An 18099-nucleotide genomic window follows, 5' to 3' on the forward strand; every position below is an offset into this window, starting at 1 on the left:
CCTTCATGTAATTTTGCGCATATTACTGGTTTTAAAATATTACGTCATGATTCGAGAACCGTTTGAGAAGATTTCAGGTTTTATGACACTATTACAACCACGAGAAATTCCTAAAGTAAAAATACTTTTTTTTGAAGGCCCAATTACTTACATAAAATCTATGCAACATGTTGAGGCTTGAAGAGTGTAGCTTTGGTTTTTATCCAGTTTTGGAGAGCGTCCACATGTTATGTTTAAAAAGTATAAATGCTATGTGTTGCTTAAGTGTTTAAAGGTCTTATGAAAGTACAGCCTTTAACAGTCTTTTGTAGCATCGCTGTCGCTCCAGGATTGAGCTGACACTCGTCTAGACAGGGTTGCAGGTAACTGATGTCGCAAGTTTGTGGATTTGATCAGGTCAAACTAAACTTGTATTTCATTTTTGTGCGCATTGATGACGGTCTGTTTCGTATATTGTTTTTTTGACATTGAAGATTTGTTTTCCTGCAAATATCTTAACTTATTTGTTTTTCTTTGTGAATCACAGATGAGTTGCACAACATGATGTACAATACGTGGGTCCAGTTTTGTCTCTGGGTCTACTTTTTGTCTCTGCATCTTTGAGCAATAAATTTATATTAATATTACGATTCATTAATTGCCACTGATTTCACATCTGGATAGCAAGCAGCTCAGAATTGAAATACAAATATTTTTGCACTGTTATATAAATGGTTATGGACTGTTAGTTAACAAATGAACATATTTTATTAAATACACAAAGCTACCATGTGCTAAGAAGAAAAAACACAAGGGGGTACTGTTTCCTAAATTCTGCTACTGCAGCCAGAGTTTACATACATGCACACCTATAGATGTGTGTGTAGATGGAGAAGTACATAAATGCAGTTTAAGACACAATTTTTGCAGTGGATTTGAAATCAGTCATTGTGATTGATGTGCAGACTTTCAGTTTTTATTCAAGGGGATTTACAAAAATTTTGCATTAACTGTTTAGGAATTACAGTCATTTTCATATACAGTGCCCCATTTTTAGAGGCTCAGAACTGATGAAAATCCTTTTCAGCCATCAGCATTAAGTCTAAAAAAAACATTGACATTGTTAAATGTGTTTGCTTCACTGAGATGCTGGCTGCCAGGCCTTTACAGCAGCCACCATCAGTTGCTGCTTGTTTTTAGGGCTCTTTGCCTTCAGCTTGTGTATTTAATAACTGAAAAGCATGCTCTGTTGGATTATGACTGACTTGGCCACTGAATAATATCCCATTTCTTTGCCTTTAGAAATGCTTACACTTTAGTTGTATTTTGTGGTTTTTCAGGCCCTGAGCTGACCAGTTCATTTATTCTTATTAACAACGTACCAGTTTGTTGATTTGACAATTCCTAAAGTCTTTACTGCCTCTGATGGTTTAGTCTTTTTCTTTTCAGCAGAATAAAGGGCTTGCTCACTGGCACTGATGTGTCTTTAGGTCTCAATTAAAATAACAGTAACAAGCTGTAGACTTTGATTTGTGTAAGATATAAATTCAACACTTTGAATCATTCTTATGTCTACTACATTTGTCATTTAATTACAAGGGATCAGCCGTCACCTGGCCACGAAACTGCTTGTCAGTCATTTGTTCGATTACTTTTCCAACAAATAGGGGCTGTGTATAAAAATGGCAACGATTCCTTAAAAGTTAAAGCATTATTTTGTTAAATCCCCTAAAGCCGAAAGTCAGCACTTCAATCAGTTAATGTTTGATTTAAAAGCCTCTGTGGTAGTGTACAGTGCAGAGGCAAAACTACAAAAACTGTCTTTATCCAACTTGATGTGTTTTAAAGTGCAGGCCACAAGGAAATAAATACAATACTGTACATTTCAGAATTATAAGGGCAGAAGCAAAGTAAGGTTGCGTGATTTATTTCTCGAACATTTCGTATTTAAAGCCACATGAATTATTTGTTTTGCACCTCATTTTACTGCTACCACATAAGAAAAGGTGTTTCCACATTAACAAATGCCAATAAAACCAGTTTTCTATTTTCATTACTTAAAATATAAATATTTACAAAAAATGCCACACATACAAAATAAAATCAGATTCTGGGAATCTAAACCCAAAAAATAAATCCCAGTTAAATACCTGAAAAACTCACAAGGAAGTCCCCCACTCCATCTTACCTGTTGTTCTCCCCTTTAGCAGGTGTTGAAAATCCTGGGAAACTTACCCAAACTCCCAGGAGAAGAAAGATGAGTGCGCACCCTGCCCATGCATTCTGCAGAGGCACTAAAAAACTGCAGAATAATCCAAAGTGCAGGATATTTCTCTTCAATTTCAACTCAAAAACAGTCTGTGCTCCAAGTTGAAGGCCAGGCCATTGAGAAAGGAGCAACTGCTTTGTAACAATAAAACTAAGATGATTGAGAAAGTTCCAGGAGCATCCATACATGTCCATGCAGACCTTTTGCAGAGATTTCCTGACCTGTGAATAAAACTTTCTCCCAATGAAATTATTGTCAAATTCCAGTCCAGCCCTATGTTTCTTATTACTAAAAATAGTGTTTCATCTTGCAGTACTGCCTCTGTAACACTGACAAATAAGTTCACATGACGCGTGGGTTCTTGCACTATTGGATCTGTGGTCTCTAGAGCATAGCCTTTTTGTTTTCTGTTGTAACAGGTGAACTGGGTTTTTTTTTCAGGTGTTAGGTAAGGGTTAAATTTCATGAGAGTAAAATTAGAACAAGTATAGCTCGTTTGGATGAATTACCAGGACAAAACAAACCAAAACCTCCTCTCACTACATGGCAGGACGGCTCAGATTTGAAAAATTGGATCTGAACAAACTGTAAGACTTCTAGGACAGATGTCCTTTGGAAGGTACTAGAGGTACTTGGCCATATTGCACAGTCCTGTTGTTCATAAAACGAATGCCTGCAAACCTTCATGAAGTGAAGCAAAGCCGTAGAGACGAGTGGGCCAAAATACCTCCACAACAATGTGAGAGGATGATAAAGTCATAAAGAAAATGATTACTTCCACTTATTGCTGCTAAAGGTGCTTCTGAAAATTATTAGTTTTTCACAGGGCTACACAGAATCCCGTGAAGGCTTTGCCTCCAAATAACCTCTCATGAAAGAACACCTGCTCATCTCTCATCTGTGAACATTGTGTGCAAAAGGGTGAGACACTTCCACGACAACTTGTCCATCAGTTGTTAACTTACACAGCTGAAAATGGGGGAATCAAGTCAACACTGCCATTTCTGAGATACTGAAAAATGTATGTGCATATCACCATGAAAGCTGATAATTTCTTCTTTTATTTCTTTGTCATCTTTACAAGTTACCAGTAAAGGACAGCTTTCTCTCTGCTGTGAAAATAACTTCTGAGAGCACTCTAAAAATGAAGGGCTCGACACAAACGTAAAAAATATTTTCTCAGTCTATTCATGTAACAGTTATTAGCTATCCCCCCCACACCCTCTAGCAGATCATTACATGAAGGAACCTTTTAAAAAAACAAGCGCGTCCATGCTCACAGGTGTACACACGGGTGATCACACCCACAAACTACACCCTTTTTGGCTCCTACCTCAAAGCACACTGTGTTCTGTTGATCTTATGTGCTGCACAATAATGTTTAATATTTAGTATTTACTGTCATATTCCCATATATCATTGTGATGTTGTTTATTCTATTACTCTTGTTCTCTTCTGCTTGTTTTCTTTTTTCTTTCTCAGCAGGTGATCCAGGTGATTGATATATGCATTTTTTTTCTCCCTGCCCGTTCTGTTGGTTTTTGTTTTTTGCCCTTCTCCCCCGTCCCTCTTCTCAGCTGTTTCTCTTTCCCTCTTTCTTTCTCCCCTTCTTTCCCCCAGTCAAGTCTGTCCCGTATTCAGTAAGTGAAAATAAAATAAACAATAAAAGGTGAATCAAATAGACCATTACGGCAAGGCTGGGATGGTCAATTTGGTAAAGTAAATCCGTTGGGCATCTTTCTTTACCTTTAGACAACAATTCTGATGGCAAAAGAGCCAAACGGGACAGGCAAAAAACCCCCCCAAAAAAACCATTTATTAGCTATTGACTCAGGTTTGTTATTAATAAGTGACCTTTATGTATATATATGCCTGTATATATTGTGCTATTCTTAGTTAGTGTATTGTCTGTCTTTGTTAATGGTTGTTTATAATGGAGCACTGTAACGAAAAAGAATTTCCCCTAGTAAAGTATTCTGAGTCTGATTGAATCTATTTCTTTCTGTCTTTCTAAGTACACCAGCACTTGATACCCAAGTCTGTATCAAAGCATACACATTTACCTCTAAGCACACCCCAGCTGTCTGCATATACAGTAGTTTATCTGGTTCTCTCTGGAACACTCTGCCACATACCACAGGAAGAGAAGAGAAGCCACTATATACAATCTATGTGCTTACAGCTCAGTGTTCTGCTGCATCTGCTGGCATAGCAGCATACACATGTGCGTGCACACAAATACACGTGGACATAACACTCTGTCCTTAAGACACTGTTATTCAGTCACATAAAAAATTAGTTTAAGGAAATCTACAAAGTTCAAAGGTAGCTGTGGTCCACTTTCTTCGTTTCAGATTCTTATACATAAGATACCAGTGCTGGCAACAGCTCCTATACTCAGCTTCAGTCTAGCTCAAAGCTGTCTAAACTAGAAAGAACCACCTGGCACAGGAGGGACCTAAACTTTGCACTTTATTGGCTGCTGGTTAGGAGGTGGGGAATCATGAGGTCAGCTTGGCAGGCTTCAACTACAGATGTCTCAGGGGTCTGGAGCCAAAGTTTGAATCATTCAGTGTGGCAAGGAGCCTTCTTTTGAGGTTTAAAGTGTTTTTTTCTTCTTCCCCTGTCCTACTGCAGCATCCCCACAACACTGAGTCAAATGCCTCACACAGACAAACTCCACATGTTCAACATATATGTGATGACCTACTTCTGCTTGATTTGATCACTGGGCTGTCAATAGCAGCTGTTACCCTAGCCTCCCGGAAATACAGACACCCACACATTCATGAACCAAACAAACAGAACAAACAGCAAATTGACATTAATGTTTCTCTTTTGGCACATTATATATTTTCTTGAATATTTTCACATAGGAGGTATTTTGTGCATACTTATGTTTATGGGACAAAACCAGCGAAGTCACGAACCTCTGCTGACTCATTTGAGGTACTTGGTCAAGTCTACTTAACCTTTTTCTGGCGTTTCCAAAGTGTCATGTGTTGTTGCTCAATTCCACCACTTACTAGGCTGCTTGGGTATAATCCTATCTGTCGCTCGTTGGTCTGCAGAACTACTTGACCGTTTCTCACCATAAACCCACTTCCTTAATTCTGGAAGCAGCCCCTCTCACTACTTACCTCTTTCCTCGAGTGTGTTTCCGGGGCAATCTTGGACAAGCGGAATCGAGCGTAAGTGCGACATGAATGTACATCCAAAAGTTGCTGCATTATGTAATTTGCATGCTCCGTTGTTTGAGATCGCAGAACTTCACGCCACGTTGCTACCTGGAACTGCTAATGTAGTTTCTTTTATTTTGAGACTTGTCGTTTCCAGGCGAGCGCACTCTGTGCATCGCGTTCTGTACGTTATTGCATAAATTGCACATTTACCCGCTAAAAGCTTTGTAATACGCATTAAGTGCGGGGTTATTTAGTGGTGAATGTGCTGCCGTTTTTGCGCCCAGGTGCCCAAAGTGTTTTTTCCGAAATCCTTGTTTGGTCAAACTATTGGTGTTTGCACGTGGCTGAACATTATATACTCGATCCGCCAAGTCTTGCCCACTAGATTTACTAACCCTGCGCAAATTTGCGTAAATTCCCCTGAACCTGAGTATAATAAAGTTATTTACATTTATTTTTCAGTTATTATGGTTTTCACTGGGTACAAAATGTTGCAAACAAACAAACAAACAAAACAAATCCTAGCCAGAACAAGCAGAAAATACTTCAGAAAAGAGTTTTTGTACATAATGACTTTGTTCTGAAACCTTGAGTGTTACAACTTAAAACTTAAAATGTCCCTTTGTGTTGTCTTACTGCACACAGGGGTCATGGCCTTCCTTAGGAGCGCAGTTTGGCGAGTGTTCTCAGCAGTGAGGCCTCCTCTTTCTCCGCTGTGCCGGACAAGCACTCGGTCCTACAGCTCGGAGCCCACCAAGGAAAAGAGTGTTCCCTACGAGAAGACACTCAAACAGGAGGATGGAGCCTCCTCAGGACCCACTAAGCCATTACCCAGGTTAGATTGGGTTTTGAATGGATAAATGGATTGTGTGGGAATGTTTTTCAGAAATATATTCTTAAGATTATATGCAGTGACTTTATACATAAACAGCTGACTAATCTAATGGTTGAAGTGGTGGATTAATACGTGATTGTGAAGAAAAACTAGTTCATGGAGGAATGGACACAGTGATGTACAAGTTCTGAACAGAATATAGATGCTCTGTTGATACTTTGCACTGGGAAAGGTTTGTATCAAAACAAGAGTGTTTATTGTTCGTTTAATTTAAAAAAAGGAGTTATTGGTCATTATTGTTGCTGTAGTTTAAAGATTGGAAGCAGGGGGAAAGAAAAAGGGACTGTGTTGCACTTGTGAATTGATAAGTTAGTGCTAGCTCACAGGCTGGTTGGTTACCTTCATATGTCAAGAGTAGCATCAGCCTTTTTAGTCTTTTCATATACCTCCTCCTGCCTCAGGTCAGCTGATGCGGTGGTGATTGGAGGAGGAAGCCTGGGCTGTCAGACCATTTACCACTTGGCCAAAATGGGAATGACTAATGTAGTTCTACTGGAGAGAGACAGACTGACTGCTGGCACCACCTGGCATACTGCAGGTAACAGTCTGTAACAGTACAGAGAGCTGTGTTTGCCTGAAGTTATACATCCTACTTTAATAGCAGCGTTCTAATAAGAAGTTTTAAGAGTAAATTAAGCACTCTTTGGTAATTTTGTGTAGTAATTATTATCAAGTGTGTTCACCTGCATGTGCGTGATGTGCGAGACGCTCACTAATGTCCACTAAGTTTTTTGCACTCCTGTGTCCCTCTGTTTATTAGGCCTCCTGTGGCAGCTGCGACCCAGTGATGTTGAGGTAGAGCTCCTGGCCCACACCAGGAATGTGATTAGCAAAGACCTAGAGGAGGAGACGGGTCTCCATACAGGCTGGATCCAGAACGGAGGGCTCTTCATTGCTTCCAACAAGCAAAGACTTGACGAGTACAAGCGCCTCATGTCGGTAAAGACAGAGACATGTTGGTTGTGAACATTATTAGGAAAGCATAGATTCACTGTTCAGTAAACAGAGGCAAAACACATGAAAATGTGTTTGTATTCATTGATCAGTCTGTTGATCAGTTGTTGTTGATCAATGCTTATGACAATTTTCATATTAATGATGAGGAAACTGACCTCACAGCCCAATGTTCGTCAGTGGTGCTAGTTTCAGTCATTAGTTTCAATCATTATGCAAGTGAACTGTTTATAAGGTTGGGGAAATCTCCGCTCAGCTCAGACTTGAAGAAGCAACTTGGATGAGTGACGAAGCATTTATTCTGCTAAAAACGCTGCATCCGAATGAACAGAATTAACTTTTTGGGATACAAAAGGAGTCACACAAACACACAAAGACTTCAGATGGAGCAAGTACTTCTGTGACCGCAATTAGACAAGATGAAAGTAAATATTATCCTTAGTCAAAATTGTTTGTTTTCTATTTAGTTCACAGTGCTTCAAGAAAAGGACGCTTCATTTCAAAGTATTTGAGTTTGTAAATCAGTTTGATTGATTTTATGTATATATTTATGCACATTTACCCATCTGCAACAGGGAAATCTTTTTTTATGCATGTAAATGTACTAAATATTTCCGAGACTGAGATAGTTGTTGGTGAGTAATGTCTCATAAATAATTCTATTCTTCAGGTAAAGGATCCTGAAGTCAAAAGCACCAAAGAACAAGACATATCGGCTTAATATGTGTGCACTACAGACATGGCCTCTACAGGATGTGTTTAGGGAACACTCTAGTTCATGAAACATTCGACTGCTGCTCCTCCTTGGGGCTTTTAAATGTAAAATTGATTGTGGGTTTTCTAAAAAAGTTTTTTTTACTGCTTAACATGAGGTACATGAGAGAGAAAAAAACTTAATTTACCTTAATTGTGTGTGTTAGATTTTCAAAGTTCACAAACAACACTACTGTTCCCTTTGCATATTATAAAACTAATACAGAACGCTATGCTGCCATAGCGGCAGACTCAACTTATAGTTACAGTATTGAAAAGAGTCTTTCTGTTTGCTTTATCATGAAGATAAAGACTTTGATATGATTTAAAATGATGGCAGATTTTTCTCTAACCACTTATTTGAAATTGGAACAAAGGTGCCTTTAAAGTAATATTTACATTGAACACGTCATCTCCCCATTTTCTTTTTTCTAGCTGGGCAAAGTTTATGGTATTGAGTCCCATGTCCTTTCACCGGCTGAGACGAAGGACCTGTATCCTCTGATGAATGTCGATGATCTTTATGGAACACTGTATGTTCCAAAAGACGGCACCATGGACCCTGCAGGTACCTGCACAACCTTGACCAGGGCAGCCACTGCCCGAGGAGCCACGGTAATGTCTACTGATCTGCTAAATGCCTCTTTAGTTGATGGCCAGCTTTATTCTGTTTCTACCCATAGATTTCAATCTGTGTGTGTGTGTGTGTGTGTGTGTGTGTGTGTGTGTGTGTGTGTGTGTGTGTGTGTGTGTGTGTGTGTGTGTGTGTACACACACACACATTAGTTTTGATTTTGCATGTCTTTATATTGTGAACAGCCCAACTACTACACTACATTCTTAAGCTTTGCACAAATGACTCACGTTCCGTTACTTTTCCTCTGTAGTAATAAGTAAATACGAGGCTTCTCCAGTCGGACATCTATACGTCTGTAATATTACTCGACTGATTCCCTGTGCATTGTACTTGCATGGAAAAAAGTGCATACAGCATTTCAGTTTTCCATTCTTTAAATCAGGTGATCGAAAACTGTCCTGTAACTGGCATTCAAGTGCGAACTGATGATATTGGTGTGAAGAGGGTAAAGGCAGTGGAGACACAACACGGAACCATTGAGACACCTTGTGTGGTGAACTGTGCAGGTTTGCTGGCTTTCTTTTTCAAAGATGACAAATCCACAAATGTAACACAGTGTAAAGCAGTCTTTATGTAACCTGCAACTGCTCTCCTGATGTAAATGTATCCTGTAAAAGTGAAATCGCAATGAGCAAAGGAAAATCCATACACTTTTTAAGGATATTTGTTTGGTGTTAAAGGTAACACACTTATGACATTTTTGCCTTTCTGTGTTACCGCAGGTGTGTGGGCCACCAAGCTGGGAGAAATGGCCGGAGTCAAGGTTCCTCTCATTGCTATGCATCATGCCTATGTGGTAACAGAGAGAATCGAGGGCATACAGGTATGACCACCGTTCCTGGAGTCAGTGCTATCAGCTAATGTCAGAAATTGCCTCAAGAGGCTTTACCAGCCTGTAGATCCCTTCGTGCCTTTAGACCATTTGATTAAATGAGGAAGACTTTCCTAAAAAAAATCTTCAGCAGGAGGGCAAAAAAGGATTGAAGAAGTCCATAAAAGCAGTCGAGGATGGATACCTCTTAAAGTCGCAGCATTGCAGATTTACATCATAAATATTCAAAATGACAAACAAAAATTGTAAAGATGTATGAAAAATGACAACCCGTTCTACCTCCTAAAGCCACGTCCCGAATGATATTACAAAAATATAAAGTTAACGTTTTGTTTACATTTTTAACTTATTTGCAGTAAATGCTGCATTTGACAATGTTGTGTTACTAAGACATCATTGAATAAAAGAGGTGTTTCATTTTAATACATTTTTTTTTAATTTGTTTGTGAGTTTCCTTTTTACAAAGCAAGTTACTGTGATTTTAATAGGTTTACCAAATCTTCTCCGGGGGAATCATGAAGAAAGTTCAACATGCCCGGCTTTGTTTTATTTGGCTTTGCCAACATTATAGTGAAGCAATCAGGATAAGTGGGCACACAAAGCTGTTTATCAACTTGAAAAGTTAAACCAGGGTTTTGGAGTCTAGCTAGGATTGTGTTCATATGAAAGGGGCGTCTGACCAATCATAAACATGGACAGGTCTGCTGGCAGCAGAAAGAGAAAACTACGATTTTAGCAAAATGCTGTATGAAGAAGTAAAACGCATGGTACAGGCTGTAAGCAACAAAGCTGCTGCAGTGCAGAGAGGAAAGGCACTGTGTGTGTTTGTGTGTTTTAAGTGCCTTAATCTGTATTTCTGGAAATGATCTACTACACTGATAAAGTTTAATCTCTGTGAACCCAGAAAGGAAAGTGACCAAAAACACTGACTGTTACTTACAGTCAGTGTTTTTGGTCACAGGATATCAGTTCTCTGTCATTAAAACATGAGAAAATCTGATAGATTATAATTGTTACTCTGTTAAATTAATAGTTAATGTGTTTAGGATACTTTAATTTGTATTCTTTCAGCTACAGCCCTGGTGTTGTGTAACAGTGTGAGAGCAACTATAGAATAGAGTAGGTGCATAAGTTTAAATCTATTTAGCATTTTCTCTAATGCACACACAGTAAAGTATGGATATAGGCTCAAATATTTGCATCCACTCGCTTAAATCTTTTAAGAAGTGGTGCTGAGGGTTCTACAATGTCGTTTAACTTGAGGAGGCCAAGGTCTATTAACTTCTCATTAGTGATCATGATTGACTATAAAAGTTAGTTTCTCTTTACCAGCATAAAGTGGATTTGTTTGACAGCACTCACTTGTTTGACTAATACCCAAAATAATGGGAAAGTCCAAGGAACTCTGTGAAGATCTAAAGAGAATTGTAGAGTAACACAACTTGTACATAAGTAAAAGTTTTTCTCATGTGTCACTGAGGCCTAGAATAAGACCCAAGCTGTCACCCTCAGGTAAAAAAAAAAATTGGTAAGGGTGTTTAGGAACAACCCAGGAACCCTGTCGTGAACTGGAAACTGCTGGAACACCAGCTCACTGTCCACAGTGAAGCCAATCTGAGAACTTAGAGAATGCCGACCAAGAAAGAGCGGTGAGTGCTGGCCTTGTCAAGTTAAAAGATATTGTCAAACCTTCAGCGCCACTTATTAAAAGATTTAAGTAAATGTATGTGTATTTTTTACCGTGTGGATTATTGAATTGAATTGATATACCTTTTATTAGTCCCACAAGGGGAAATTTCATAAGGCTGCCGACCTATTGCATGCAATGGCGGCACCATCTTACCCTCCGACCATACATACATTACACAAAACATCACATGGGGAAGACAGGTCAGAGAGGTATAACAATGGGAAAATGCACCACACGAGGAAAGATAAGGAGAAAAAAATAACTCCCCCCAGACTGAGCTCCAACAGGGAGATCAGTTTGATTCCTTCCTTAATTCTTCGATAAGTCAGGGCCAAGCCAGCTCCGATTCGCCAGAACCCTGTTACCATGGCTCCGAATACTGTAGGTAGATATCTTCAGCACTCAGGCTCACCCAAGCCCAAACTTCTCGTTGAGAAAGGGGTGTCAATTGCATTTAGGGACCAGTTGATCCAATCCATAATTCCTCTTTTAGGTTTTAGAGAACAGACTGTGAGAGAGTGTTCCAGGGAAAAGTAATACAAAAAACACGAGACTAGACAAGGACATAAGAGGCTAAGCAGGGAAGCTAAGGAAGAGGAGGAGAGGAGAAAAGTGCGACCGCCTTCGTCAAGAGCAAGAGCAGAAGATTAGAGAACATCCAAACTAAATTCAAACGTGTGCACCAAGTTCTCTTTCCTTTTTTGAAGTCATTAAAGATGTATGCTGTACAGTGTTTCCCCCAGGGGTTAGTTACCACAGCGACGTACTCTCATGAGAGTTGACGTGAAAAACAACAGATTGTTTGCCAAAAGCGGGCGAATGTTTCAAATAACTCATTTCCTTTCATAAATACCAGACATATTATGGTATTGTTTCACTGCTACTTGGTGGCAACTGTTGCACGATGGTGTGTATTTAATGGCTAATTTATAAACAGTTTTTCAAGGTGGAGGAGGGTAATTCTGTCTGCATTAAGGTTATATAACCAGTAGGGGGCACTATGACCAAACAGATTTTCAGCCTGCGATGGCCCAGACTGTTGTTTTATTGTTTGCAATAATTTGTAATAGAAAAGTAAACAGAATAATTTGTGTGTATCTTTATATTAATGGGATGATATGTGAACCTGCATCTACTGGGGAAGCCCCTGTGTGTGTATACTTTATAACAGATGTTCACATGATTCACTGTATCTCTGTGATTGCGAGTCTTACGACTGTTAGATTAAATTAGTGTACACATGCATGACTGTGCTCATCTTCTCGAGGCTGGTGGTTGTAGGCGGTCTGTCAGCTCCCCTGTATTATGTAGTTTAAGAGGAGCTTAACCAGCATTACTGCTACATCACGTTCACAGACGTCAGCCCACACACAAAATGACACACTCGCACACTTGGATGTCAGGAAATCTGTTCCCACCAGAGTGTCCAACTTGTCAGGTCAAACATTTCATGTCATCTGTGTGCCTTTGTGTGACATGTAACCTCCTGGGAGGCTGTGGTGGCTTTAAAGTAAGGGGAAAAGAAACCATACCAGATTGTGTGAATACATGAAGGACAGAAGGTAGTGCAATGTTTAGTATTGATCACATGAAGGAAGCTGGCAGCTGCACCCAGTGCACAAGAGAGGGGAAATGAGCAGTTTGGCTTTTGTTATTTGGAGTGAGCGGTTTTTAAAATGTCAGCTTGTTCGCTGGTATTTTGGTTTTACCCGGAAAACCAGTTGGTGGGTAGAAAAGACCTCCATAGTGACGTGAATACAGATGAGACAACATACCTAAAATGTAACTATTTATTGAACATTTTTGCATAAATATTTATTAGAACACAATGAAATGATTACATGGTATGTTAGACACGATGCTGTGATGCATAAAGAAATGCTTTGGTTTATTAAGATAAGTCATTGTATGGACGACTGCTGCTGTAAACATTTTTAAGGCTGTTTTTTAGTCCCATGTTGTGATGCCCCTTTTGTACAGCTCTTAACATCTTATAAAAATGTAGCACTAAACAAAAGTGCACTTGTCTTTATATTCAGCTTCCAAGGAACCAGACTTTATTATAATTATTTAAGGTAGGATTTTTAGACATTTAAAAAAAAATCTTGACTGGTTTTTCATTCTTTTTTTAATCCAGTCCTTTTATCTGACTATTTCCAGATTTTTTCTTCTTCTTTTTTAATCCACTTAACCAACTGAACCCACTTAATCACTCAAGCATTAAAAAGGTATCAAACTCTAGGGATTAACCAGTATTGTGTCCACATATATTAGACAACTTAACAAAGACACATTTTAAATTGTATCTTTAGGTGCTTTGTTTCTAGCAGCCTGTTGCAAGAACACATGAGGTCATAAAATCAATAAAAATGCCAAAGATAACATTTTGATAGGAATTAAACTGTATTTTTGGCACCAACAAGGTGATTCCCAAAAAGCTATTAGCTGAAAACCTGGCAAATGCTGACATAATGTGCAGTGTATTCTTAAAAATTGGTGAAGAAGAGGCCAATACTATCTACAGGAGATGAGCAGTATCTGAAAGTCATGTACTTAAGAAGTAGGAAATATCCAGCAAAGACTTGACACAGGACCTGAGAGATGCATCTAACCCTTTAGTTCGCCGAAGCCTCATCAGTAATGGTCTCAGTGGAAGTTTGGCTGTCAAGAAGCCATTGTTAAAGAAGGGAAATATAAGAGAAAAGGTTGAGGTATGCCAAATTAAACAGGAGCATGACCAAAAATCACAGGCAACAGAGCTTATGGAGCGATGACAAATTGCTGTCAGCAGGTACAGAAGAAGTCAGGACAGAGAGACAAAAGTAAGTGTCTACATCCATCTCTAAAACAAATTGGAGGCTCGCATTTCAGCGAATGGTATTGGGGATGTTGTCAAAACGTATGGAATTATAATTGCACTTGAATCCACCATGCAGTATCAACTGGAAAGATTGTGGCAGCAGCTTCGTGTTTTTTAGAATGACAAGGAAACTCACTCTTGTCCATGTTTCAATAAGTCACTGCACCTGTTTTCCATTTTCCTTTAGAACATAAAGAAATTATTAGCAATTTAAAATTTTTATGAATAGCTTTAGACCAGCGGTCCCCAACCCCCGGGCCTTGGACCGGTACTGGTCCGTGAGTTGTTTGGTACCGGGCCATGAGAGTTGAGGCTCAGGTGTGAAATGTATGGTTTTCAGGGTTTTCAGCGTTATTTTGTTATTGTTTTTATCGTTTACTCGGTCTTCCTGGGTCTTTTCACGTGTGTTATGAATAAATCTTCTTTTTTTCGGTACCGGTACTAGTTTTATTTTGTTGTATTTATCCGCGACACCTTAAAGTCCAGTCCGTGGAAATATTGTCGGGCATAAACCGGTCCGTGGCGCAAAAAAGGTTGGAGACCTCTGCTTTAGACAGCCTTTGGGATTTCAGTCTCTGGAGCCTATCCCATCCATCCCTGAGCTCTTGTGACCCTGAATTGGATGTGCGATGAAGAAATTCACTCAATGGAGTGAATGTAGATTTTTATGAACTTGGAGAATTTAAACAACTATTTGGTAATAAAATTACTTTTTGTTTTTTTTTCATAAAAACCATCCTTAACTGATTGTGTTCTCATTCCTTCGTGTTTTGATCCGTTCACTTTCATCTTCCCAGAACATGCCAAATGTCAGGGACCATGATGCGTCAGTGTACCTGCGCCTTCAAGGTGACGCTCTGTCTGTGGGCGGTTATGAAAGAAACCCCATCTTCTGGGATGAGGTAAGCTTGAATGTCATCCTGAGGTTAATTGTCAGATTCTCTTTCTATTCGTTTCAGTGAGTGCTGTGATAAAAGATTTAGCTTTGCTCGACAAAAAAAATCAAATACTTTAATTAGGAAGCTGAATAAACTCATCCAGTTTATATACTTCTCATGTGTCATTTTGACCTCATCTCTTATTTACCTTGTCTATTACTTTCTGCTGTATTAGTTTGGAGGTCAAACTGTATTCATAACAGCAGTCAAAACTCTGTGTGTGTGTGTGTGTGTGTGTGTGTGTGTGTGTGTGTGTGTGTGTTAATTTTAAAGGAAAACTGTAAAAAATATTTAACATTCAGGGGAAATTGTTATTTGTTTTATTCCAAAAAACTGATATAAAGACTGATAGTTTGTGACCATCCTGCATAGCTTAGCACTAAGACGGAGGTACTATAAGAACAGTTAGCAGTTTTCTTCCATTCTTTATGATCACATCTTTTTACACTCCAATTTTGCTATTTCTCCCATAGTTTGCAGGATGCTCAGACTTGGTTTTAATATATGTATCCTATTTATTTTATTTTTTTTATGTTTTAGTTGTTTGTCTAGGAAGCTGAATTCAGGATGTTTATGTGTGCTTAGCCTGAATACAGAACAACAGTAAGCCACTAATCTGGTTCTGTTTAAATTAGAGATGGACTGATCCGATATTACGTATCGGTATCGGTCCGATACTGACCTAAATTACTGGATCGGATATCGGAGAAAAATAAAAAATGTAATCCGATCCATTAAATATCATGAAAGCACCTCACAAAACTTGCAACGCGCCGTAACTCGCCTCAGAACGTTAGCAGTATGCATCACGTGATAGAGCGGCTGCCGCATGCGGGACCTGTAGTGGTCTGGATAGCATGTGGAGCTTCGCTAGCAACCCGGCATTTCATCTCCGACAAAGTTATCCCCGAGAGAAGTAAAGCAAGTGTGTAAGTCCATCTCTGAATGTTTGTAAAGCATTCCTGCGTTAAGCTTAACAAACGATATATGGAGCGACTGCCTCTCCGGCTGCTACTTCAATCATGAAACTGCTTAACGATCAGCTGATCGGCTTTTCTGTCGGGAGTCCGTGTCTCTGGTTTGTTTTTGGCCCACTTTGCACCAGAAAGAGGAAACCAGCGGCTAAACAACAGCAGCACGTTTAAGCTTGATCAGCTGTTGTTAGAATGTATTTAATATTACTTTCTACTCCAGGATCTTTTTCTACGTAGCTGACGGCTGGTAACTGTGCAGGGGCGGATCTAGCAAAGTTTAGCCAGGGGGGCCGATAGGGCATTAACAGGGAAAAGGGGAGCAGAAAGACATACTTTTCTTTCTTATTCTCATTTAAAATGTCTAGCTTTTAATAAATAATTATCTGACACCCAAAGTTTTAATTTGATGCAAAATGAATAGAAGTCCATTACTGTATATAGTAACTATTAAGTCTAATATATATACCCTAGTAAGCTATAGTACTTTTTCCTTTGGGAAGGTACCATCTGTGCAGTCTGCAATTTTGTTGAAGAAAGATGTTGAATCTATTTAATATTTTAATATATTGAAAAATAATTGATTTCTGTGCATTTTTTTTCACACTGCATCAAATTAAGGTTGATTACGTCGATTAAGCATCATGAGGTGGAGCGTGAGGGGTGGTTCCCTATTTTTTATTTATTTATTTTTGTTGTTGCTGGGAGTTGGAACCCTATTAGTTAGGTTGCTTAATATTTACGCTAAGTACTCTTTAAAATACCAGAATAGGGAGGATGGTGTAGGTTTAAGTTTATTAGATTGATCAGTATTGCTGAACTATGAAATATTTTTTTTGCATACAGGTATAACAGAATAGCTTTAGTGTAGTTGTTGTTTTAAACTTGAGTATGAACTTATACAAAATGCAGCAAGATATTTAAAAAAAAACTGTTTTGTTGAAACACACTATATCGGATTCATATCGGTATCGGCAGATATCCAAATTTATGATATCGGTATCGGTATCGGACATAAAAAAGTGGTATCGTGCCATCTCTAGTTTAAATATTCCTACAGCCTACTGGGTCGACTTTATAGGTTTTTAATATGACAGACAAATATCAATTCTCTTATCATCTTTCTGTAAAGACACAAAGCTACAAATGTTGGACTTTAAGTATAAAAACTTGAGTAGCCATTATAAAGGAAAGCGCAACAAACTGTGTTTATGATGCTTCTGAAGGCACAGGAGTAGGTATAGTATACCTAGTAGGGAAAGAACAGGATTCCCTTTCCCCCCCCCCAAGTTCTGTTGGAATCTTTGGCTTTTGTTGGATGATTTCATCAAATCCAGTGCCTTCAGGTCACTTACGCGAAGGCGAAGTTTATTAACCTTGATGCAAATAATGAAACAAAAAAGGGATCAAACGCTGACACTTTTGGAAAGTTTATTTTTCTCTAGAAAGTTTATACAGAAAGCTATACTTAGAAAGGAAAAAACTAGTCCTATATTTGTATCCATTAATAAAACTGTTGCAAGTCTTATTGCCCACACTCCACATATATTTTATTTCTAATGTGCACAGTGATGAGCACAGTGCTCAAGAGGGGATAAGTCTATTGGATTTTAATTACCTCATACTCATTCTTTTAGCACAACCCCTGACAAACATTGTATTTTTAGCTCCGCTTGGGGTGAAATTTGTTTTATTGGAACATTAAAACCAAAGTACATCTGTAAAAGGAACTGAAGGCTCTGAAGACTAATTATTCGAACAACACTTTGGCAACTAGAAAAAGTCATTGTGCAAGCAGTTGCATGTTCCATGCAAAGACCGACTTTAGAGAGAGTTTGACTTTGGAGATTGATCTTTTTAAGAGCCTTTGAACTGACAGGTGGTCTTGGTCTTAATGGATTTGTACTTTCTCTCAAGGACAGGTTTTTAGAGCAGTTTGTTAAGTGGGCTGGCAGGAGGTTTGGTGGCATGCATTTATGCATTAGATACTTAAAACTTTTCACTCGTCATGCATTCCTTCTTGATTTATGCCTGTTTTTTTTCTTTAAGACTTTGGTCTTTTATACTATTCAGAAGTAATGAAAGCCATTAGACGTTTTCTGCAGGTCACCGATAATATCTTTTTGCCTGTCAACCTAA

The 18099-nt window shown here is 38.8% G+C and overlaps 1 protein-coding gene across 2 annotated transcripts in view; it reads left to right on the forward strand.

The window, feature by feature from the left end:
• The first annotated feature begins 5102 nt into the window (after positions 1–5102).
• sardh (sarcosine dehydrogenase) overlaps positions 5103–18099 on the forward strand; it is a 44668-nt gene continuing 31671 nt past the window's right edge. The window contains exons 1-9 of one of the 2 annotated variants that reach the window (XM_085359719.1): positions 5103–5197; positions 5320–5439; positions 6076–6265; positions 6727–6863; positions 7086–7264; positions 8468–8647; positions 9052–9175; positions 9392–9492; positions 14849–14953. In XM_085359719.1, coding sequence (XP_085215845.1) covers positions 6081–6265; positions 6727–6863; positions 7086–7264; positions 8468–8647; positions 9052–9175; positions 9392–9492; positions 14849–14953 — 1011 coding nt within the window. In that variant the 5' untranslated portion in view covers positions 5103–5197; positions 5320–5439; positions 6076–6080. Of the gene's footprint in view, positions 5198–5241; positions 5440–6075; positions 6266–6726; positions 6864–7085; positions 7265–8467; positions 8648–9051; positions 9176–9391; positions 9493–14848; positions 14954–18099 lie in introns of those variants that run through there. The other variant, XM_085359718.1, reaches the window with a different exon arrangement.

The sequence above is a fragment of the Diplotaxodon limnothrissa genome, linkage group LG7 (genome assembly GCF_057381915.1).
Source record: "Diplotaxodon limnothrissa isolate DT_005_m linkage group LG7, D_limnothrissa_male_GT1.1, whole genome shotgun sequence".
In the NCBI taxonomy this organism is placed as follows: domain Eukaryota; kingdom Metazoa; phylum Chordata; class Actinopteri; order Cichliformes; family Cichlidae; genus Diplotaxodon; species Diplotaxodon limnothrissa.